Source organism: Dasypus novemcinctus, chromosome 18, assembly GCF_030445035.2.
Source record: "Dasypus novemcinctus isolate mDasNov1 chromosome 18, mDasNov1.1.hap2, whole genome shotgun sequence".
In the NCBI taxonomy this organism is placed as follows: domain Eukaryota; kingdom Metazoa; phylum Chordata; class Mammalia; order Cingulata; family Dasypodidae; genus Dasypus; species Dasypus novemcinctus.
Window position 1 is genome coordinate 43,630,009 of NC_080690.1, and position 25,635 is coordinate 43,655,643.

At 35.5% G+C, this 25,635-nt stretch overlaps 1 protein-coding gene across 3 annotated transcripts in view; it reads left to right on the forward strand.

Annotated features, from left to right (window-relative positions):
- ITFG1 (integrin alpha FG-GAP repeat containing 1) overlaps nucleotides 1-25,635 on the forward strand; it is a 268,529-nt gene that overhangs the window by 91,282 nt on the left and 151,612 nt on the right. For all 3 annotated transcript variants that reach the window (XR_011646312.1, XM_004457050.4, XM_004457051.4), the window contains exons 7-8: nucleotides 3,341-3,402; nucleotides 10,201-10,282. Coding sequence is in view for 2 of the 3 variants with exons in the window: in XM_004457050.4 (XP_004457107.3) it covers nucleotides 3,341-3,402; nucleotides 10,201-10,282 (144 nt within the window). In the remaining variant the exon portion in view is untranslated. The remainder of the gene's footprint in view (nucleotides 1-3,340; nucleotides 3,403-10,200; nucleotides 10,283-25,635) is intronic.

The window sequence follows — 25,635 nt, forward strand, 5'->3', positions numbered from 1 at the left end:
TTTCCCTTAGCAATGTGGGAAGGTGAGAACCTAATAGCTCTGTTGACTAAAATTTTTTGAGGACAGGTACTTCATTCTCAAAGTCTGAGGCATGATTCTTCATAACTGAACAATTAATAATTATCTAATTTTATTTCTCCATGTAATTAATTAATAACTTGGGATTTTTTACCTTTTTAAAATATATTTTTATTGGAGAAGTTCTGACCTTACAAATAATCATTTGTTTTTTATATGACTTCTTTACATCATTGGATAGTGAACATGAAATTTTTTTAAATCTATTTTACAAGTTACTTCCAGTCCTCATCTAGTTTTACTATTTTTCATTCTCTTAATAAACAGGTAGTAAAGCTATGAGAACAGAAATCAAGAAACAATGTATGCAATAGTTCTTCCTATATGTTTTAAATATACATGTAACAACAGTAAGCTCATAATTTCTTAACTTTTATACAAAGATATTGAGACTAACACAACACCAATAGAAGAATCATTTTGAGTTGTTTCTCCAGTAGTAGTGATAGATTGTTTGTAGTCATCCTTCATCCCTCATTACCCCCATATATGGTAACAGAATAGTTCTTCCAGTTCGACAAAGCTAATTGGCTTATCAAGGCTTTGAGTCTTTGGTCGCCTTGTTGGAAAGCCACCTCTTTGTTTATTCTCAAATGGGTTAAGAGTTTCAACAGTTTGATGTTTTCCATTTGAACAAATTGACCTGTCCTATATTATGTAATAGTATGACTGCCCCTTTTGGGGATTTTGCATGTTTCCTAAAACTCAGGGCTTGCATTGACACTTCTTTTTTGGTGATTCTTAGAAGAAATCTTTGTGTTTAATAATCCTTAATCACTTTCATATGCTGATTTACCCACATTTTCAGATAATATGAAAAGGTAACAGCTTCTAAACAGTCTTCGTTCGTATTCAATGTGATTCTTCACACTTAGTTTTAATATAATGCTTTTAATAAGACCATTCTTTATCTAAGACTTTCCATTTAAAGATGCAATAGAGAAATTTTTAAACAGACCAAGCAAATTTGCAAGAACCACAATATATATGTGTAGTATGGTGGCATTTAGTTATTCAACATGATTTGAATGCATACTGTTTCCTAGCACATAGGAACATGGGGATATAAAAATACATTAGACATGACTCCCGCCCTCAAGAAGCTCATGTAAAGAAGATGTGAAACCAGAATATCATGGTATATTGTAGCATCTGCTGTGATAGAGCTATCATATTGGAATAACAGTGGATGGAAAGGTATGATTAGGGGAAAGGTGAGCAGCCTCACGAAGGGTGAGGACATTTGCTCTAATTTTGAAGAATTAGTTCACCAACTGGCTGTGAGGATACTGCAAAGGGAAGCAATGGCATGTACTGAGGCAAAATAGAGGTGAAATAATTTGATAAAATCAGGTAACTACTTTGGTGTCTCTGGAGCACAAGCTGCTCGTGAAATAGTAGCAGGAAATGAACCTGGAAACAGATAAGAAGGCCTTCACATAATAGACATAGAGCTTTGCCCTACTTCATAGAAGAGAAGGAATGAGATCAAATTTTGACTGATTTTTCTTTTTAATTATACTGAGGGAAATGTGGGGGATACCAGAGAGCAGGAGAGTTTCCCGATGAGTACAGAAGCAGACACTGCATTGGGAGTATATATGTGACAGAGTAAAGAAACCGTCTTTGTATAAGGCCACATTAAATCATGAATGATAGTTTTCTAAACTTAACGTAGGTTAAAAAAAAAAAAAAAATCTTTAAGCTGGTCATCTTCACATCACCCTGAATAATTTCCATTTTTAAGCATAAGAGAACTGTCATTTTAATATTCCTCTCAGTTATCTCATCATTTTGAGACTTTGCATATTCGATAAGTAAAATAGCAATTATGCAAACATAATAACTGCTGCTTTCAGAATGGATATGCAGTTCAACTGGCCTTTGCATTAATAGGATGTTTAATTTGCCAATTTATTTTTCAAAAAATATGATTAATATTCTTAAATTTATGGCACTATTATGACTAGTAGTGGAAGAAATTATAGCATTGATGTAGAGAAAGTTGCCACGGTAGTTGCTGAGGGCAGGTTGAGGGAAGAAGAGAAGGGATGTGGGGGCATTTTCGGGACTTGGAGCTGTCTTAAATGATATTGCAGGGACAGATGCTGGACATTATGTATCCTGCCATAACCCACTGAATGGACTGGGGGAGAGTGTAAACTACAACATGAACTATTATCCATGTGTTGCAGCAATGCTCCAAAATGTATTCACCAAATGCAGTGAATGTGCCACAATGATGAAAGAGGTTGTTGATGTGGGAGGAGTTGGGTGAAGGGGGGTGGGGGGTATATGGGAACCACTCATATTTTTTTAATGTAACATTTAAAAAAATAAAGAGATCGTAAAAAAATATATATATATATTAAATTTTCTAATAAAACAAACTTTATTGGAATTTATCATGAAGATTATTCCTCCATTACTCAAAATGTGAAGTATAATCTCTCATTGAACATGAAAGCTAATGATTTTGGATTCTCCAATACAGTAATTTAAATTAATGCTGAAACCTAACTATGGTATATAGACAAGTGTTATTTTTAGAGTAAGAAAGCAAAATGTGATTATGATCAAAATATCTTTTTTAAAAATATAGTCCACTTTAGAATAAAAATATAAGTCAAAAAAATTCTACGCATAATTGTTCTTGAAAAAAAGGAGGGGTGCTTTTGAAAGATTAATGTTAAATGTGCCTTTTAAATAAATTTTCCCTAATAGTACTGATACAGGGTGTTGGGGATTGAATCATGTCCCCCACAAAAAGACCTTTGAAGACGTCGTTAGTTAAGATGTGCCCAAACTGAATAAGTGTAGTCCTTAATCCAATATAACTGAAGTCAGTATGAACAAAGAAAATTGGACAAAGAAGGAGAAACCATGGGGAGCAGCGAGAAGTTGGAAGTTCTTAAATCAAGAAGAGAAAAAAGACTCCACCATGTGCATTGCCATGTGACAGTTTTGACAAGGAGCACCAAAGATTGCCTGCCAGCCAGAAGATTCTGACTACAAAAGGAAGCAAGCCTTCTAGCCTCTGAAACCATAAGCCAATAAATTCCTGTTGTTAAGCCAGGAAATTAAAACACAAGGTCGTCTAGTCTCTTTTCTTGATGGAACCAAGCCTGTTACAGTTTAATTTAAAATACGTTTAAGTAGAATTGTATTAATGATTACTTTTATGTATTGTATTTCTTCCTGTTTTTATATGTACATGTCAGTATGACTACAAAACTTAAAATTCTGTTATCTTCATTTCTAGATTTATTCCTCACTACATTGTCTGCCTCCAGTACCTTCCAATTTGAGATATGGGAAAATTTGGTAAGAAATCTTTTCTTTGAAATATTTTTAAATGATGGCTTTCAAAAAACACACAATTTTAGAAAATAAAGCAAAAGTAATCCCTTGGTTGATTGGTTTCAACAATAAATAGAACAACTTTAAGAGCCTTTGGTTGCAATGGTGCATTCAAACTGCTAAATATTGCTGAAGGAAATGATTCATTCAGCATCAATTCCTCTGCAGGTTTATAGGCATGACTGCCAATTAAACCTATCAGTCTGCCCTAATGCACATGTTAACAGGGCCCCTGCTAAGCTGTCAGCTGTTGAGAGAGGTTACTTTCATTTAATTTGCCAGCATGATGGTTTATGAAGAAAAACCTTTTTAAATGACTAATTTTTCTTCCTTGCCTTCAGGCTTAGATAAAGAAATAACCACAGACACTAAACATACTACCAAGTTGATCAAGATTAAGGAGTTTGTCTCAAAAGTTTATTTTTAGTTGTAAGAATAAGATTTCTAAAATGATGCCATGGTTTGATTTGGTTTGATTTTTACCTTGATATAGGTTAAATGAAAAATTAATTAATGAGTATTAGACCACCTGAAATTTTAAAGTTGAATTTCAGGCTGCATTGTAGAAGACAGGATCTGAGGTCAGGCATGCCTGCTTGACTCAGTAACTTTACTTAAACATTGGTGAATTATTAAATTTCCTTTCCTCATCTCGAAAATATATTTTAAAATCTCCACTTCCTAGAATGTGAAAATTCAATGAAGCAATGTGTATAAAGTGTCTGGCATACAGTAGACACTAAATTTTAGTTTGATTTCCCATCCCTTTACTCTTGATCTTGATTGTCCTTTATTTAATATAAATTAAGCCCATAGCCTTTCATAGATTTTAATTAAAATACTAATGAAAAAGAGTAGAAGATCTATGAAGTATGTAAACCGCAGTCCTGTGGAGGGAAATTCTTTATCAGCAGTCTCTTTTGCATGGCCAGTAATGAATATATGATGTTGGTCACATTTCTTCATGGAGGAAACTAGGATGGGGGAGGAGCTTTGTTGAGACAAGATCAGGTCTTCTAACTACAACTGATTTCTAAACTATAATTTTATCTTTACTTTCTAATGGGGCAAGAAAAGTAAGAAAGCCAACTAAACCAGGAAGATTTCCTTGTTTAATGTACTTTATTTCGAAGTACATATATTTGCTTTTCTAATGATAAAAACATGGTTATATTATTCGTAATGATTTCTGTAAATTAAGTCTCCTGTTTCTGGGGATGTTAACTTGTTTGCAGATAATCTTTCATTCCCACCTCAGGTGAATCTTGAGATATTATAAAACCTGCATTGGATCAACTTCTGTCCACCTAGGGGTGGGAAGGCCTCATTACAAACAAGTATAATGTGTATATAAAATTTTGAAACATTTTTGAGAGTGTTGTGTCATCTCCACCTACACTTATTTAAAGGTAATAAAATGTTAACAATTCAATAGACGAGAAATCCTGAAAAGAGTAGATTTTGGTTGGGATCTTTTTTCCACATATTGTTTTCTTTAAGGAAAATAAATTGGCTGTTTGGCAACAGGGACTATAAAGCAGGTGGGTGAGTGAGGTACCCATATTAACAATGAATAAGTCATTAGTACAATTTAAGGAGACTGTAAACTCAAAATTAACTAGTTCAGATAAAGTGTAGTTTTCATAAAATGGAGAATCATTTTCATTTAAAGACTGGGTAAGTACACTTTGCAGTAACACTAATTAGCAAAAATCAAAACAACTTCAAAACCAATAAAACCTTACTAGCTAGTAGAAGAATAAGAGCTGCAACAAGTATTTTTACTTTTTGTATGCACTCAGGGTTCCAGAAGGGAATAGAGCTTGTAGGCTAAGAGGAGAGTTAAGGTGTTAGTTTGAACAGTGCTGGCTGATATAATGAGAAATTGAAACCTTATGCTACCAGACTTGAGACAGTGTGTGTACTTCCATCTGGCCCTCCCAGAATTATCAGAGCAGACTTTGAGGAAAATGTGGCATTTAAAATGACTAATAAAGATGAGCAAGATTTTAGTGATTGAAAATGAGAAAAAGGAGAAGGTAGGCAAGGAAATGCACAGGTGGGAAACAAAGGCCATATTCAGAGAGTTAGAAAGGGGGTGGTTTGTGCCAGAATATGAAAGAGGTATTGGAAAGGTATGATTAGAATGATCAGTTTAGACAAGATCAGCAAACTATTTTTAAAATCATTTTCAAGTATCTCAAATATTTAAGGATTTCTCTTTCAAGTAAATTAAATGATTTAATCTTTTAAAAAACTATTGAGAAGCTAATAAAGGTTTCAGAACTGAGAGATGAATAAAGTTTTCGTTATTGTTATTAATTTGGCTGCTTTATATCGAATAGATTGGCATGGTTAATCTAGAGCTGGGGAGATAACTTGAGTAGTATTTACAATAATAATCTGGGAAAAAGGTAAGTGATTAAAGTAGTAAAATGTTGAGAATGAACAAGAAAAGATAGACATGAGAAGAGAGGATGACTATTAACTTGGGTTTTGTGCTGGTGGTAAGTAACAAAACTAGGAAAGACAGAAGCAGCAGGTAATTTGGGGCAGGAAAAGTTTTATTTTAGATAGGAGACGTGTCAACAAGATAGTTAAAAATGTGGGACTAAAATTGAAGGGAGAGAGTAGGCCAGTATCATGAAAGGAAAGAGGTAAGAAAGTAGTGGCAAAGACAGATGCTTTGAGAAGACCCACAACCCTTTATGTCAGTTCCTCGACCTTGATACTCTATTCACTAGATTACAGAGGCACCCCCTACCCCAGCTGTGACAATTACAAATGTCTCCCAGAAATTATCAAGTGTCTCTCCTGGGAGGTCAAATTGCCTCCATTTAAGACCTATTGCTTTATATGATGGAAGATACAGACACACAATAGATATTGCATGTTGCTTCCTGATCATTTATTAGCATTATAGATGTGGTAGTTTTACAAATTATTAAAATGTGAATGCTGAAGCATAGCTAGTCATCCATGAAAATATTTACTACACTTGTGGTTGGAATTCAAGCAGAAAATGGCAAAATGTCACCCCCATCAATGGTGGTGGGGTAGCAGCTTTCAGTGGTGGTGGTGGTAGAAAAAGTAGTAATGGGAAACAGACTTGGCCCAGTGGATAAGGCATCCATCTACCACATGGGAGGTCCGCAGTTCAAATCCCGGTCCTTCTTGACCCGTGTGGAGCTAGCCCACACACAGTGCTGATGTGCACAAGGAGTTCCGTGCCATGCAGGGGTGTCCCCGCTTAGGGGAGCCCCACGCGCAAGGAGTGCGCCCCATAAGGAGAGCCGCCCAGCGCAAAACAAAGTTCAGCCTGCCCAGGAATGGCACTGTGCACACAAAGAGAGCTGACACTCAAGATAACGCAACAAAAAGAAACACAGATTCCCGTGCCGCTGACAACAACAGAAGCGGACAAAGAAGAACACGCAGCAAATGGACACAGAGAGCAAACAGTGGGGGGGGGGAGCAGTTGAGGGGGAAGAGGAGAGAAATAAAAATTTAAAAAAGAAAGAAGAAAAAGTAGTAGTGTTAATATTACTGTTCCTACTGTCATTGTTAATGCTAACTAAATACACAGCATGTGCTAAGTGCTTTGCTAAACACTTTATATGGATTATCTCATTAACCCTCACAAAACCTTATAAAAATGCATTTTAGAGATGAGTGTTTGGCCCAATTTTGGATTGCCAGGAAATAGTGAGGGCCAGTAAGAACAACGTGACAAAGAGTGGGGCAAGCAGTGGAGTAAATGAGTCCCAAAAACCAGTCCATTGAAAAAGTATTTGCAGCTCATGACACAGGACAGCCATTATAAAAATACCTTAATGGTACAAGATGCTTTACACATTGCAGAACACACTTATCTGTCGTTCCATTTGATCTTCCTAAGAACCCTGTAGGTAGAAGCCCTGTAAGACAATTGTCTTCTGGCAATTGAGAAACTGAGACTCAAGGTAAAGTGCCTCAAAATGACATAACTCATCAATGAAAGCAAGACTGGAACCCATGTCATCCTACTCCAGATATAGTGCTCTTTTCCACTAGACTATTCTGTCCTCTCAGTACATGATCAGAATGAAAAAGGTCATTGATCACGTTTGTCCTTCCTATATTGAAAAGCTGCATAACACCTTTATCTTTGAAAGTAAGTACAGTCATTCTCCACTTTAAAATGTGCTATCTGATAAGATTAATAGCATGTTGATTATGCCCTTTATTAAATCATATTTATCAAATACTAAATATATAAATGACACTAATCTGCATGGAAATTAAGTTATACAGATTTGTACTGCCAAGTGGAGAAAAAACAAACAATGATAGTGATTGAAAACTAAATTTGTACTGTCCCTTTTCCCCAATTATGTCATAAATATGTGTCTAGCATCCTCTTTCTGTGACAAGGATTTATCTCTTTTTCCAGCAATTAGAAGAATTGCTGTCGATGCTTGCTCTGCATATTGCAGTTGTTGAAAGAGTTATATCTAAAAATATTTCCAGTTAAGGTTATATTTTAAAAGTCCTTCCAATTTTCACAGGCCTTCAGTGGTGTAATTCAGTTGAGTCAGTGTAATGGGTAGATGTTCAGCTTTATCTCATATGAGGCTGAGGTATTTTAAGAGACATTCCCATTCATTGATGAAACATTGTATCTACTCTGTACCCCATGCTCTAATCATTCTAAAATTCAAAAGCACTTGACAGTTCAGTGAAGTCCTTTTGCATTTTAGAAAAAAACATTTCATACAGAAATTTGGCAACTTTGATAACAACATCTCTAATATAATTTCAGGTACTAGGTAAAACCAGAGGGGAACCCCAAGATTTGAGATGCTTACGTAAATAAGATTCCTGTAGTAAAATCAGGTGAAAAGTCCTTTAGTAATGGTAAGGGAAACATGTTTCTGCATGGGGATAATGGAATGTTAAAATGGTTGGAAAGGGAAACAGACTTGGCCCAATGGATAGGACGTACGCCTACCACCTGGGAGGTCCACGGTTCAAACTCCGGGCCTCCTTGACCCGTTTGGAGCTGCCCCATGTACAGTGCTGATGCCTGTGCCACGCAGGGGTGTCCCCCACATAGGGGAGCCCCATGTGCAAGGAGTGCGCCTTGTAAGGAGAGCCACCCAGCGCGAAAGAAAGCACAGTCTGCCCAAGAATGGCGCCACACACAGAGCTGACAAAACAAGATGGCGCAACAGAAAGAAACACAGATTCCCGGTGCCTCTGATAAGGATAGAAGCGGTCACAGAAGAATACACAGCGAATGGACATGGAGAGCAGACATCGGGAGGAGGGGAGGAGGGGAGAGAAATAAATAAAAAATAAATCTTTTTTTAAAAAATGGTTGGAAAATTGCCTGTCAGAAGATAAATCTTACTCACTTCCTAAATGGTCTTTGCTTTTGATCTTTGTACTTGCATTGCAGTGATGCTTTCTCTCTAAATGTCAGAAATGATTTCTGAAGAAATTGACTTGCAGACCTGTAGTAACAAGGAAGGGAAAAATTGTTTTAAAGCATCTCAGTATATAGGAATCAGAGTCAGTAGATCAAACCGTGACTAGATTTGAGTGATTAGACGAGAACTTTTTATAAAACTAAGAGCTGAAAATCCCAGAATCAGTGTTTTTATTTTTCTTGCGTAATCTAAAATTACAGAAAAATAGGCAATAATTTAAAGAAATACATATTATTTTTGGGAATCAGATCTCTACTTCATCGTTTTGGAAAGAATAACTGAAACAAAGAATCTCTGATATGTTATTTTTGCTTGTTTGTTTAGCTTAACTGCCTCTAATTAGTACGGGGCAGCTGTTATAATCCTTTGTTCCTTTTCTTGCCCATACATAAACTTGAGTTGATGATGAATTGGCCCTTTAAGGACAGTGTAATTCTCCCCTTGTTTGAACACCTTTTCTTTTTTAAAGATTTTTTTTTCTCTTCCCTTCCCCCCACCCCCCTGTTGTCTGCTCTCTATGTCCATTCACTGTGTGTTCTTCTGTGTCCACTTGCATTCTTGTCAGCAGCACCAGGAATCTGTGTCTCTTTCTGTTACGTCATCTTGCTACCTCAGCTCTCCATATGTGGGGCGCCACTCCTGGGCAGGTTGTGCTTTTTTTCACTCAGGGCAACTCTCCTTGCACGCATCAGCACTGCGCATGGGCCAGCTCACCACACAGGTCAGGAGGCCCTGGGTTTGAACCTTGGACCTCCAATATTGTAGGCGGATGCTCTTATCAGTTGGGCCAAATTCGCTTCATTAACACCTTTTCTTAGATGTCCCCAATAGAACGTCTTCCTTCCTTAAAATCTGTAAAACATAGTGTCTTTGCTATTTACTTGTAGCACTTATATGTTACCTTCAGAAATTCTACCTTCCTGGCTTTATTCTATCTCCCAACTAGACTATAAACCCTTTGAAGTAAGAACTATGTTTTGTATTTCTTAATATTACAGGAACCTTCCACAGTGCTTGGTAGTGGAAGACGTTTTTTTATATCTGAAGTTATGATAAATTAGTAAAGTATATCATACTGGAATTGACAGTGAGGAAAGCACTCCAAATGCAATTCATCAACTCACAGCAGTGTGTTTTGTTCCATGATAAAAGTGGTACAAGAAGAGATTGAAATAATTTTTGTGCAATTCATTAAAAATCCTAAATTTATTTCCATGCTTCAGTTAAAGTTCCACATATGACATATGAGTAGATTTTGATGATCTCATCTAAAACTTTCTGCATTTAACAGGGTGGAAATTTCTCCATCAGTAGTATACTTGAAAAACCTCAAAATATGATGGCAGTTGGACAGTCAGCGTTTGCAGACTTTGGTAAGTTGTTTTTGCCTTTCAAATTCTCTTTCTCCCTCTATGAACTATACATATGAAAAAATAATATCATTGTCTTCAGTAATATTATGGATTTTAAAAATGCCTGTATTCCACATGGTGTGTGCTCAATTCCATAATACCATAAGGAACAATTTGTGGCATGCATGTTTAAATATAGTTTGAAGGGACTCCTGTTTGCAGGGGTAATATGCAAATCAAGGAAGTCTGTTGAGATTTACCTAGAAAATACCACATAGTTATACGAATTCTCCATACCCAGAGTATGGAAAAATAACTGAAAAGTTAACTGAAGAAGTTAAAAATAACTAAAGAAGTTAATGAAACTTGAATATTAAAAGCCATTTTTATTCACAGCTTAATTCCAAAGAAGAATAATATCTATTATGAGTTTCCTACAAGAAGGATTTTTGTTTTATGTAAGATTCTACACAGTAAATTAAGTTCACTACCAGTAAATCAAGGGACTACCAAAACATATATGGCATGTTCATCATTTGTCAGGTTTATTGTAAAAAGGATATTTGTTTCAGATGAGAAAATAGTCATTAGACACCTCTAAAAGAAGTCTAAAGCTTACTCCCAACATGGTGTTCCTTTATTGTTCCACCAAACATTTCATCCTCTCTCTAAAAATGTAGATAAGATGTTACCATGTCCAGAGACTTCAGCTTCCTCATTTATATAATGAAAATGACAATAATATCTATTGAATAATATCCAATGACGCCAATACAGCAAAGTGTCAGGCTCAGAATAAGAGCATAAGAAATTATTGATTAGTTTAAGTCTTTTCATGGGACTTACGTGATCTTTTGTTGTTATTACTGTTTACTCAGTTAACTAAATCAACTTGTTCATTGTAGAGATGTATCCCAGGACAACTAAGCAGTAGGTTTGATAATGTTTTTTGATGAACATTTCAATACATATCTCTATGATGTATTACATTTTAGTTTTATTAAGTTGAATAGCCCTTTAGATTTGAATAAATTTCTTGTCATTGTGTTACAGTTTTTGATGCAAATAGTTAAGTGATAAAATATATGAAGTTATTTTTTAAATTTACTGATTGATTTGATTAGCTGGATTAATAGCTTTAAAAAATGATTCTTAGGTTTGGGGGAATGACAGATCCCTTTGCAAGTCAGTCTCTCCCTAGAAAAAAAGTGTATATGTAATATATTATTCTCAGGGTCTCAAAGACCTCCTTGTATCCCATATATTATCTGGTTAAAAACATCCAAATTAAAGTTATATATTTTATTTTTCTCTGTGTTCTATAATAAACTCCCTTGCTTTTAACAAAATTATTAGTAACTTAAAAATTTTATTTTAAACTGTGCTAACCATATATGTAGGTATTTACATGTTGGTATTATAAAACTGTGCAGAGCATAGGATATATTAAAATAAGACATTACTGTATTTTCCTCCTGCTTTTAATAAATTTAGGGAGTTTATTAGTGAACTTTTTAAGTTTATCATTAAACTTTTAAAGATATCTCAAATGCCTTTTTAAAAGTCCATTTGTATTTTAAATTGAGTATTGTCAAAATCAAGAGCTCTAATGAGTACACAAAAGCAGATGGCAATGAATAATGATATAATGTTAATATACCCAAAATATGGATTTTCTTATGAAAATCATAAATTTTAATACATCTGTGAACTGTATTCTACCTTCCATCCTCCACATCATCCATTCCTTTTGAACATAAGGCAAAGGAAATGACTTAAAGCCAGGAAAGTCAGCATGATTTCAGAAACTTAGCCACTCTTTATAGAGAAAGCACACATTTGAATAAATGATATGGATGACAGGAGGAAACCTCTACCAAATGTTTAGATGTATATCAGCTCTCTTAAGTTGTCTAGGAAAAGAATATTTTTATAGCTATGATGGGGGTTGGAAATGTTGGTTTTTTTTAATATCAAAAAATCTACTCTACGGTATATTGGCATAGCCAAAGAGGGCTCGGTAGGGTGGTTGAAATTCACACAAAATTAAGAACCTTAATTAAGAATTAAACAATAAGTATATATTAAAATGTGTGAATTTTCAAAACAAACATATGTATCACCATACAAGGCTCCCATACATCTTCCCACCACCAACACATTGCCTTATTGTGAAACATTTGTCACAAACTGTGAAAGAGCATCCTCAAAATATTACCACTAACTATAGTCCATATCTTACATTTGGTGTATTTTCCACCTTACCCACCCAATTATTAACACCCTATATTATATACTAGTATTATAAATTTGTTATTGTTCGTGAGGAAATGATCACATATATGTCTTATTAACCACAGTCCATCATCATCCACCACTGGATTTCCTGTGTTATAGAGTCCCATGCCTTCTACAGTCCATTCGAAGTATACACATTTTTCTCAGAGTTGTGCTGTCTTCATCTCAGGCAAGTTTAGAATGTTTTCATTACTCCAAAAGGAAAAATCCCATACTCCCTTATACCCCTGCCCCATTGTTGTCTTGTCCCTTGGTATTGAAATAATATCTTCTTGCCAATGAGCACAATATTTTTAAGTATTATTTTTACATTTTATTTGTAGTAAAGACTCTGTGAAAGTACATGACCTTTTCTAAAGTAGTTGTTCAAGCAGTCAAGAAGATAGGATCAATTATATGTGAAGTTAGAAATATTATGACAAAAATTCTAAATAGGTTTTTAAAAATTACTTGGTTCTTTGTATCTGACTTATTTCACTTAGCATAATTTTTTCAAGATTCTTCCATGTTGTAGTATATAGGATTTATTTCCTTTTTATGGCTGAATAATATTCCATTTTATGGAAATGCCACATTTTATTTATCCATACATCTGTCAGTAAATATTTGGGTTGTTTCCACCTTTTAGCTATTGTGACTAATGCTGATATGAACATTGGAGTGTAAGTATCTCTTTGAATCAATTCTTCAGAGTACATGACATACTGGATCATATGGTAATTCTGTTTAACTTTTTGAGGAACTGCCAAACTTTTTCACAGTGATTGCACCATTTTACATTACCACCAACACTGTACAAGGTAAACAGCATTTTAAAACACTGGATTTTCTAAAGGTGGTGAGAGCCTCAGTTACAACTAGGCCAATATATGGATGCACAGGTATAGAAAACTTTGTAAAGAAAGAAATCAGTAAACTGGGTAATTGGTTTGACACTAGAGAGTGTGAAATTTTAAATTAACTACAAATGACTAAGAAAATAATGATAATATGCATAGTAATTGGTATAGCAGGTGAGAAAGTTGGCTTGGATATTAAGCTACTTTAGACTTGCCACATTAATAATGCAGGTAAGAAACTAAGCAGAAACATTTGGCAAACCAAGTTCAGGAATAAAGCCAACACAGATTTGAGAGTCCTTCACAAAGAGGTAAGAGGTCAAGTCCTGGATGAGCCCTCCACAGAAGACAGTATAAATAGAACTCTCAGAGAGGTGGGAGGGAGGAAAAGGGGTGCTAAATGGTGGTCAGAAGCCATTGTCAGATATTAAAATGTGATAAAAGAGAAATTCCGAGAAAATGGTGGACTAGAAAGACACAGGACTCTCCTCTCCCCACCAAAATATTAGAGGACAGGCAGAAACGCCCTGGAGAAAAAGTGTTCTAAGGTTTAGGACTCCAGGGGAAGTCTGGACAGCACCCATAAGAGAGGGCAAGTAAAAAGAATCTTGATGGCAAAACTGATTAAAGCTACAGCTGCTGGCACCCTTCCCCACCTTATAGACAATTTTGAATTCTCAGGCCTTGGCACCAGCACCTATAGACAAAGTTGGCCACAGGGATCCACCTCCCCAGGAAACAGGAGAGAGGGACACAGCCTAAGGCTGACTCAGCGTTTGACCCACAAATTGGGTCTACTGTGTCCCTTGAGCCCTTCCAGGCCAGGCCTGTCCACGTCATTGTTTGCCTTGGGAGCCAGCACTGGACTAAAGAGATCCCATCCTTTCAGTCACCCTCTCTACTGGCCAGGACTGGTTGTTGAGAACACAGAAGGGAGTGGAATTATTTCCTACTTGGGAAATGAGAGGGAGCTACCACCAAAGGTTAGAGAGCAACCTCTGAAAAAGTTTAAATTATGAGGCTCTGAGCCCCCAGGAAGGATTCTCTATCACTTTGATCCAGTATCTGTTAGAGGAAACACTCCTACCAGGATTTGAACTGTGGGGCCTGCCAAAGAGCACCATCTACTAGCCAACAAAGACAGTGCACATGAGAAAACTGAAAATAAATCGGTAAGAACGGCTTTTTCTGGCCTTTACGGCCTCCCTCCCCAAGGCCCTCGGAAGTGAGTTCTTGAACCCATTACTGGGTCCAGGGCCCAGATTTGAGCAATTAACAGGGCCAATCCTAAAGACTCAGAACAGGTTGAACCAAAAATCAAAGAAGAGACGTAGCACATAGCCTCCTATGACTAATCCCAGGGAAAGAGAGAGAACTTGAGGTAAAAAAAAGTGAAAATCAATAAAGCCAAAAGCTGGTTCTTTGAGGTCAATAAAATTGACAAACCCTTAGCAAGACTAACAAAGAAAAAAAGAGAGAAGATATAAATAAATTCAGAAATAAAAGGGAAGAAGTTATGACTGACCCCACAGAAATAAAAAAAAAATCATAAGAGGGTAATATGAGAAACTATATGTGAACAAACTAGACAAACTAGATAAAATGGAAAAATTCCTAGAAACACACAAACAACCTACACTGACACTACAAAAAGTACAAGAATTTAACAAACCAATCACATTTAAAGTGTTTGAATCAGTCATCAAAAATCTCCCAACAAAGAAAAATCTAGGACCAGATGGCTCCACAGGTGAATTCTACCAAGCATTTCCCGAAGAATTAACACCAATCCTGTTTAAACTCTCCCAAAAAATTTTTGAAGAGGAGGGAAAATTACATAACATATTTTATGAAGCCAACGTCACCCTAATACCAAAGCCATACAAAGATACTACAAGAAAAGAAAATTCCTGACCAATCTTTCTAATGAACATAGATGCAAAATTTCTCAACAAAATACTTAGAAATAGAATACAACATCATATCAAAAGACTTATACATCACGACCAAGTGGGGTTTATTCCTTGTATTTAAGGGTGGTTCAGCATAAGAAAATCAATTATTGTAACACACCACATTAACAAATTGAAGGAAAAAAAAACACATGATTGTCTCAATCAATATAGAAAAGGCATTTGACAAAATCCAGCATCCTTTCTTGATAAATATACTTTGAAAGATAGGAATAGAAGGAAAATTCCTCAGTAAGTAAGATAAAGGCATATATGAAAACCAACAGCCAGTGTTGTACTCAATGGGGAAAGGTTGACAGCTTTTAACCTTTCACTGCCTGACCTTGAAATATATTACAAAGCTACAGAGGTGAAAACAGCATGATATTTGCATAAAGATAGACACATCAATCAGTGGAATAGAATGGAGAGTTCAGAAATAAATCCTTGCCCCTGTGGCCAGCTGGTTTTCACCAAACCTACCAAGCAATGTTATCAGGATAAAACACTCTTCAGCAAATGGTTATGGGAAATCTGATATCCATGTCCAAAAGAACGAAAGAGGACCCTATCCTAGTCCCTATAGAAGAATCAAATCAAAATGGATCAAAGACCTAAATAATAAAAGCCAGGACAGTAAAACTACTAGAAAATGTAGGGAAACATCTTAAAGATCTTATGGTAGGTAGTATTTTTCTTGGATCTTACATTCAAAGCACAAGGCACAAAAGAAAAAAATAGATAGATGGGGTCTCCTCAAAATTAAACACTTTTGTACCTCAAAAAACTATCAAAATCATGCAAAGGCAGCTGACTCAATGGGAGAAAATATTTGTAAATCACATATCCAATAAGGGTTTAATGATATATAGAGAGATGCTACAACTCAACAATAAAAAGACAAATGACCTGATTTTTTTAAATGGGCAAAAGACTTGAATAGGCATTTGTCCAAAGAAAAAAATACAAATGGCAAAAAAACACATGAAAAAGTGTTCAACATCAGTAGCAATTAGGGAAATGCAAATCAAAGCAACAGTGAGGTATCATTTCATACCTATTAGAATGGCCTCTATTAAAAGAAGGCTACAAGTGTTGGAGATAATGTGGAGAGATGGGAACTCTTATTCACTGTGGGAATGTAGAATGGTACAGCCACTGTGGAGGACTGTTTGGCAGTTCCTAAAGAAATGGAATATAGATTTGCCACATGACCCAGCACTACCTGCTCTATACCCAGAAGAACTGAGAGCAGTGACATGAACAGATGTCTGTACACCAGTGTTCCTAGTGGAATTATTCACGATTGCCTAAAGATGGAAACAACCCAGGTATTCATCCACCAATGAATCAATAAACTGAAATATATACACATGATTAAATATTATGCAGCTATAAGAAGAAATGATATCATGAAGCATTTGACAACATGAGTGAACCTGGAAGACATTATGTTGAGTGAAGTAAGCCAGGCACTAATTGGATAAATGCAATTTGATTATACTATTATTAACTAAATATATTGTGGAGTCTCATGGAGTTAATAACTTGAAAATATGTCACCAGAACATAAAATGAGGTTAGAGAATTGAAAGCTGGGGGTTAACTTATGCAGAATTGGAAAAAAGGGTGTGTTTTAATCTTTGAAAGTGAAAAGAAAAGCTGAAAGCACAACAAAGTCTGTAACTTATGGTATGACAGTGATTGAAAGGGAAAATCTAAGGTCATGTATATTACAAAAAGGAAAGCTAAAAAATGTAACATGGGACTGTATAGTTATAATAAAACCTCATGTGAAGTATGAATATGGATAATATTACATATATAAGACTGGTTTTCTTTGAAACTGAACAAGTATATGTTAGTGTTACAAGATGTTAATATCAGACCAAAAAAAACACATTATGCTAAGTGAAAGAAACCAGACTTAAAGTACTACATATTTCGTATGCTTCCATTTATATAAAATGTAAATATAAATCAGTTTATAAAGATGAAATTAGATTAGTGTTTATGTGGGACTGGGGAAAGATAGCAGTATTAAGAGATGACTGCTAAGAGGTATGGAATTTTTCTTTTTGGAGTAATGAAATTGTTCTAAAATTTTTTGTGATGATGAATACACAAGATTGTGATCAAACTAAAATCCATTGATTTTACACTTTGGACATACTGCATGGTATGTGAATATATCTCAATAAAACTGCCTTTAAAAAATAAATATATGTGCAGTGTACAGCAAGGGAAACAGAGAGAGAGAAAGGTGGTGAATGCTTTGTTTCTTTTGTTTTTTAATTGAAATAATGTAGATGCTCTTATAATGATTCAAGTGATGAATGCCCTACTGTGTGACTATACCAAATAGTATTGATTGTACACTTTGGATAGATTTATGCTTTATTAATATATATCAATAAAATTGATTTGTTCTAAAAAATGTGAGATAAGAGGATGACAAAGAAAGGGCCTTTGGATTTAGAATTTTGTCCCAAAGTTACCATTTAGAAAGTCCTACAGCAGTCCCTTAACTGTAGAAATCACCCAGTGAAGAGTGGCTGCTCCTGATTAGCATTAGACACAATGCTGGGCCCCAGCCTTATGTTTGGGAGATCCACAGCACATAAATGCTTCTAATAGTTAAGCACATCAGTGAATTTGTATCTTCTAGAAGACGTTTTGTGTCTTAGTCTTATATTTTCATCCTTTACCCTGTCACCCTTCTTATGTTAAACTTGAGCCTGTTTCTATGTAACCTATGAATATCAAATTCTAGATTTCTACAAAGATTGAGGAATCTATTTTTTACATTACAATAGGACCCAAAAAAAGTCAATAAAAATGAAATACATCTTTTTTTATCAATTAAAAAAATACATTAGGACCAGACTTAGAGAAATCTTATATTAATTTTGCATGTAATACCAGATGTAATGAGAATCAATAAAAAGCTACAAAACTGAAGAGAAAACAGGCACTTTACACAGAATGGCAGCATTTTCTAGAAATTAAATCATATTTTAAATCTCATAATATGTAAGAGACCCAAGTCTGATGTTCTGTCTTGTCTATCAGATCATAAGAACCACCTTAAAAAGGGCAAGTGAATAAAGAATACCTGGCATGATGGCAACGCCTTGGAATTATTAATCAGGCCTCTTAGATAATCCTATTTTAAATAATGGTACCTATGAAAATGGAATTCATTGTCATTCAGGACTTACTATCATATGAGAAAATATTGAACAGCTTACAGATGGTATTGATGCTTGCTACCAAATTTTATTCAGCTGAGTGTCCCCGTTGCCTTAACCCAATGATATTTTTTAGAGTGAAGGTGAAAAGGAGGGAAGCCCCACAGAAGTTATTTTATGAAGTCTTTATGATGCTTTGTTTGCAAGTTTGAAGCTCTGTGTACCCCCAAAAATCCATTCCTGTGGATGTAAACACACTGTAGGTAGGATCTTTTGTGAAGCTACTTCAGTTAAGAATGGATAGGGCGTCTGCCTACCACATTAGAGGTCTGCGGTTCAAACCCCGGGCCTCCTTGACCCATGTGGAGCTGGCCCATGCTCAGTGCTGATGTGCGCAGGGAGTGCCATACCACGCAGGGGTGTCCTCTGCATAGAGGAGCCCCACGTGCAAGGAGAGCTGCCCAGCGCGAAAGAAAGTGCAGCCTGCCCTAGAATGGCGCTACAGACACGGACAGCTGACACAACAAGATGACACAACAAAAAGAAGCACAGATTCCCGGTGCCACTGATAAAGGATAGAAGCAGTCACAGAAGAACACACAGCAAATGGACACAGAGAGCAGACAGCTGGGGGGAGGGAGATAAATAAAAAAATAATAATAATAATAAATCTTAAAAAAAAAAGATGTGACCCACCTTATTCAGGATGGGACTTTTAATCCTACTACTGGAGTCCTTTGTAATTGGAATCAATACAGTTTAAAAGAGAAGAGAGAGAAGCAAGAAGCTGAAATCAGCAGAACCCAGAAGAGAAGGGAAAGACCAGCAGACACTACTATATGCCTTGCCATTTGGCAGAATTGCCAAGGATTGCCAGCAGCCAGTCTCTAGGAGGAAAGCATTGTCTTGATAATGCCTTGATTTGGTCATTTTCTGGTCTCAACCGCAAGCAAATAAATTCCCTCTTTTTTTTAAACCTGAACTGTTTCTTGGTATTTGCTTTAAGCAGCCTAGGAAATGAAAACTCATGGTAAAATTCAGATAATAATTTCAAATTAACCATGGTAGAGTTGAAATGCTTAGTTCAAAATAACATTCATCACAGTCATGCTTTTTTTGTTTTATAATGGTGTGTATTTGATAAGAATTTGACAAAATTATTTCTTTATTGTGCTTGATCTGGAAATAAATTTAAATCAGATATGCCATGTATAGAAATTTAAATTTCACATTTAGCCTGAATGCTAATTGGTGATAATTGAATGTTTATATTCTCTTACAAAAGAATTTTAAAATTCAAATGCTGTCAAATGGACAGATGGTTGAATATTATAAAAGAGGATGTATAGGGGAAAGTTCTAAGTGTTATGCCTTCTGGGCTTGGTTTTATTGTTGAGTGTTTTAGGGTTCTGTTTGTGTTTGCTTTTTTTGGTGTTTGTTTCTTTCTTTTTTCCTTAAAAGGGGACATTGAACTCCAACTTAGAATGATCAGTGAAACAGAAAAATGTTTGAGGTTTCAGATACTGATATTTTCTCAATTGTACTATGATATCACCTTCATCTCCAGGAGAAATTATTAAGTAAATAGAGTATTTTAATATGTGAAATATGAGCAAATTATATGTAAGTGCTGGATTCAATGAACTTGAAACATAATAATTTGTATTTTCTTTGAATCCATTTTGTGGTATGGACATACCAGTTCAGTGAAACAGTCTAATCTGTTTATTCTTTAAAATTGTGTAGTGATCATTTTTTCTTCCATTCAGTTTCCTTTCTTTTTTAAATTGAAATATTAATGCTGTATACAAAGTGTTGATTCCTCTATTAAAACAATTCTTTTGGAGTGCCTGCTGTGTCGGCTGACTATGTTCTTGATGCTTGGCATGTAGCCATGAATCAAGTATACAACTCCCCTGGAGTTTAAATTCTATTGAATTAGGACATACAACAAACAAGTGAATTAGTAAGGTATTTTTAGAAAGTGATAAAGATCTTTGGGGAAATAAAATAAGGTGAGGTAATGGGGGTGACAAGGGCTGTTTTGGGTAGCTGATTGGAACTCATACTTTACCTGAGACTTAATGAATCATGGAAGGTCTTAGAGGAGAGGAACATGTAAGTGAGATTTCTAAGGCAAAAAATGGGTTTGATATTCAAGCTGGAGCTTGACCAAGTCATGTAGGGCCTTGTGGCCAAGGTAAGGAGTTTGGATTCAATTCTAAATTTAATTGGAAGCTATTTGAGGATTCTAAACAGGCAAGTGATGTCATCTGTGTGCAGAATGGAAGGTAAGGGAATGAAAGGAATTTTTAGTAGATTAGTTTAGAGGGCATGCAGTTCATAAGGCAAAGGCTATATGTCTTGGACCAGGACAGTCAGCAGGAGATGGAGAGAAATGGTCATCTTTAGGACATATTGAAGACAGTTGACAGGACTTGCTGATGAATCCAGATGTTGGAAAGAAAAGAAAAGAAAAGGAGGATCCAAGGATAACTTCTAGATTTTTGGCTTGAACAGTTGTCTGGATAGTTGTGCTATTCACTGAAATAGGAAAGACGTAGCCAGGAGGAAAAGGAACTTTGGAGTTATGTTAATAGTTCTGTTAATTTGAGATGTGCCTATTAGACCACAAGTCAGGATAAGAGTGGGAGATAGAAGCTTTGGAGAGACACAGAGCTGGAGAGTTGTATTTGGGATACAGTATACTTGTTTACATTCCTCTTAGAAGGTGGTTAAATGAAGAAGTCTATACCCGAAGTATCTCACCTTCCTAACACTATAAATGCAACTGCACTTCAGCCACAGTGGCCTTTTTAGTGTTCCTCAAACAGTCCAGGCATCTTACCCTCTAAGGGCCTTTGCTCATCCATCATTATGGAATGCTCTTCCTGCAGATACTCCTCATGGCTCACTCCCTCACCAGCTTCCAGTCTTGGTAAAATGTAACTCTCTATAAGAGGCCTTCCCTGACCATGATATTTAGCTTAGTAACCATTCCCCCTGGTATTCCTGACCCTCTTTCCCTCTTATTTTTCTCCATTGGATCTATCACTACATTAGACTGTAGTCCACTGATGTGTTTTGTTCACTGCTATATCTCCCAAGCCTGGAATATTTGCCAGGCACATTGTAAATACCCAATGAATAATTTTGAATTAATTAAATGAAAAGAATATTGTAGGTGAATTCACTAATTGATTTTTAAGAATTGAACCCAAATTTAGAACATCTTAAACATCTTCAACAATAGACCTAAACCATTCACATGGTGCATACTGATATAAAAGTACTTTTGCTTATTTTGATTAAAGTTAAGTGATTGAACTAAAAATTTTCCTTTGTATTTAAAGTAGATGGCTTCTAATTTCCATAGGAGACGTCCTAGATGGCTGTAAATTATAATTCTTAAGTCCTCATAGTTCCATTCTCATTCTTGAACTCTGATCACTAGAGAAAAATATGTATTATCTACCCTATTTATATTATTTAACATTTAAATGGCCAACTAAAATTTGCACAGCTTCTGAATAGCTGAAAAGCCTTTTCTACTTTATAGTGCCATTTTTTTCTGATGTGATCCAAGTCAAAGCCATTGGTTTAAATATTTCTGCCTCTAACCTGCTACCTTTAACTCTCAGCCATATCCTACCCATCTCACCAAAGAAAGACATTACTATTATAAATTTTGGTAAAACAAGTATTTTGTGTGCACGCAGTTTGCCATATGATCCCTAAAGTGATTAGACATTCTTAGAGTATTCTTCTAACATTTGCCTTACTCTTTCAACTAAATAAGCCAAGTTCATTAGTATTTCCTTTCCATTCCATCTCACTGTGGTTATTGCAGTTCGGTGGTTGCCATAGCAAAAGGAGTTTCTACTTTCTAGCAAAGATTTTTGTTAGGCAGGTGTCTTGGTGAGTCACAGATGCCAGATGTAATTCCAATAAATATTTTAAATGCGTTTTGATTGGAAATGGTAATTTATATATAAATTATAAAATTGCTACTTCAGGGTCTTGATTTTATACGTACCCAGAATTTAAATCAGACCAAGCTGTATTTGTTTCTTTTAAAGTATGCAAATATAAGGAAAATGTAGTCTTTCCCAATCGTTGAAGCATCTATGTTCATATTTATATATGATTGGTTCTTGCGTTTTGTATTAGTCAGGGTTCTCTAGGAAAACAGAACCACCAGGGAATATCTATAAATAGTATGAGATTTTATAAAATTCTCTCATGCGACTGTGGGGAGGCACAAGTCCAAATTCTCCCAGGCAGGCTGCAAACCAGGGACTCTGATGAAAGTCCTTGATGGCTTCCCAGGAGACGTTGACTCTCCAAATGGAGCTAGTAATTCTTTCTCTGAATGCTGAAATCATTTCCCCTTATAAGACCTTCAAATGATTGGATAAGACATTACTTATTGCTAACAGCAACCTCCTTGGTTGATTGTAGATGTAATCAGCCATCTATGCAATCGGTTCACTGATGATTAAAGTCCATGAAATGTCCTTATTACAATTAGCCCAGTGCTTGCTTAACCAAACAACTGGGTGCCATTACCTGGCCAAGTAGGCACATTAGCCTAACCATCACAGTCCACCACTTGTCGATGTGGAAGCAATACATATCACCTTTTAAACCATACTTAGTCTCTAAATAAAAACAATAACAGACATATGTATGTGTGCGTTTCTGCCTAACAATATTCACCTGTCTTGCATACAACCAGAAACACACTAATTCCCTCCAGAATAGGTACAAATCCTTGGGTAATATTCACTCTTATACTTGACATCCTTAAAGATGCCTTCTTTCTGTGCCTCCATATCTCTTCTCCCCTTCTTATTAGGACACCAATCGTATTGGAGTAAGAGCCCACCCTACATTAGTATGATCTCATTTTAAAATTATGTATATATACATAACTCATAGACTATATATTACATATATATATAATACATCCATTTAGAACCCCTTCTCATTTCTTTTTGCATATTTTTTCTATATTTTCTTTGTGGTTACCATATGGTTTAAATTTAACATCATAATCTATATCTATAACAATCATACTTGATTTGATGCCAACTTAACTTCACTAACATATATACACAAAGTGTGCTCCTATTCCCTTTCTCCTCCCCCCTCTTTTGTTAGGGTTATGATGCATTTTAAATTAACTTTTTAAAGCTAATTGTTATGTATTATCAAAAACATCTATTTTTCTCAGTTTAGACTATTGCATTAATTATGAATAGTTTTAATAACAATATTTGTGTGTTTGAAGAATAGTATCATAAAGTGGACCTGTGGGAGAAACTAATTGACTCATGATTATTTGCTAATAATTTAGAGTGAAGAAGCTGCAGGAATTTCTTGGTTGTCAGAATTGAAATTATTAACTATCAGTATTATAATTCTGTTGGTAATTCTTCCCCCATATAAAGATGTATAATTTGCTTAGATGCAGGGTTTCAGCTAAACAATGAATAATAGACCAAAAAAATCTGAAATTACTTGCTATAGGATTTTTTAATGTCCAATGCAACTGAAAGTATTTGTTTAATACAGAACATCATTTTTGTAACTGTATTTCCTAGTACACAGAAATAATATCATTTATCAAGAGACTAACAAAAAATTTACTCTTATGTGAAGGAGAGGTTCTTTGGATGGAATTCATTTTATGAATGTCATTGTATTTAGCAAAATCAGTGATTAAACAAATGGAAAGCAATTGAAAGCTTTTTCACATACTAATACTACTATTTCACAACATTCTCATTGGTGAACCAATACAGCAGTATGGTGAATGGCATGTTTTAAATGCTATTGTGAATATCTAAATTATTATAAGCCCACTGTTAATTTACAGTGAAACCATTAAGCCACACAGATATGGATGTCACAGCTTCTTGAATTTTGAAATCTCAATTCAGAGTATTGTTATTTTTCAAGGTTCAGTAATACTTAGTAAATATCCAGACAATGATAGGAAATAGATTTGCTTTCCTGCTTAAGGGCTAGGTAAATAGGGTCAGTACCTTAAAGCAAAGAAGGCGGCCTCATGTTCACTATGATTGCTTTATGATAAGAAAACTGATAATTAAGGAATTAAAGCAACTTGCCTATGTCCCAAATCCAAACAGTTCTTGGTAAGAATCCCAGATCCACCCCTTGTTATCTTAATGAAAATTACCTGACCATTTTATATTGCTTTTAATAAAATGTTAATATGCATTACTATATGAATAATTTTAGAATGAATGTTCACTTTTGTTGTATCTGAGCTGCTCAACTCATAATAAGATAAAAAATCATATTTGAGGATGTGTTCTTTAGTCCTGGCCATTCCTTTCCAACCCAGAGAAAAACCATATTCCCTAGCTCTTTTCTAAGTCTCTCATTTTGTTTGAACCCTTCACAATTACATGTCACCTTCAATAAGGGAAGGAAACAGCCTTGGATAATGAACTCAGACAGACTTGAGTTCAAACCCCACTTTTGCTTGCCACCTACTGGTTTTTTTCCCTAGGTGATATTTATCTCCATGCATCAATGTCCTCATCTACAAAATGGAAATAGTAATATTTGCTTCATGGCTTTTGTCAGAATTATGTGTGAAAGTATATATTAAAAAAAAACCTTTGCTATGAAGATGATGCCAAAAGCAAAGAAGGAAGCCCCTGCTCCTCCCAAAACTAAAGCCAAAGCAAAGGCCTTGAAAGCCAAGAAGGCAGAACTGAAATGTACCCACAGCCACAAAAAAAAAAGATCCACCTGTCACCTACCTTCCAGAGGCCTAAAATGCTGTATCTCAGAAGACAATCCAAATATCCTCAAAAGAGTGCCCCCAGAGGAAACAAGTTTGACTACTATGCCATCTGACATCTGACTAGAGAGTCACCCCATGAAGAAGATTGAGGACAACAACACACTTGTGTTCATTGTGGATGTCAAGGCCAACAAGCACTAGATCAAACAGCCTGTGAAGTTCTATGACATTGACATAACCAAGGTCAACACCATGGTCAGGCTTAATGGAAAGAAGAAAGATCAACTGGCTCCTGGCTATGATGCCTTAGGAA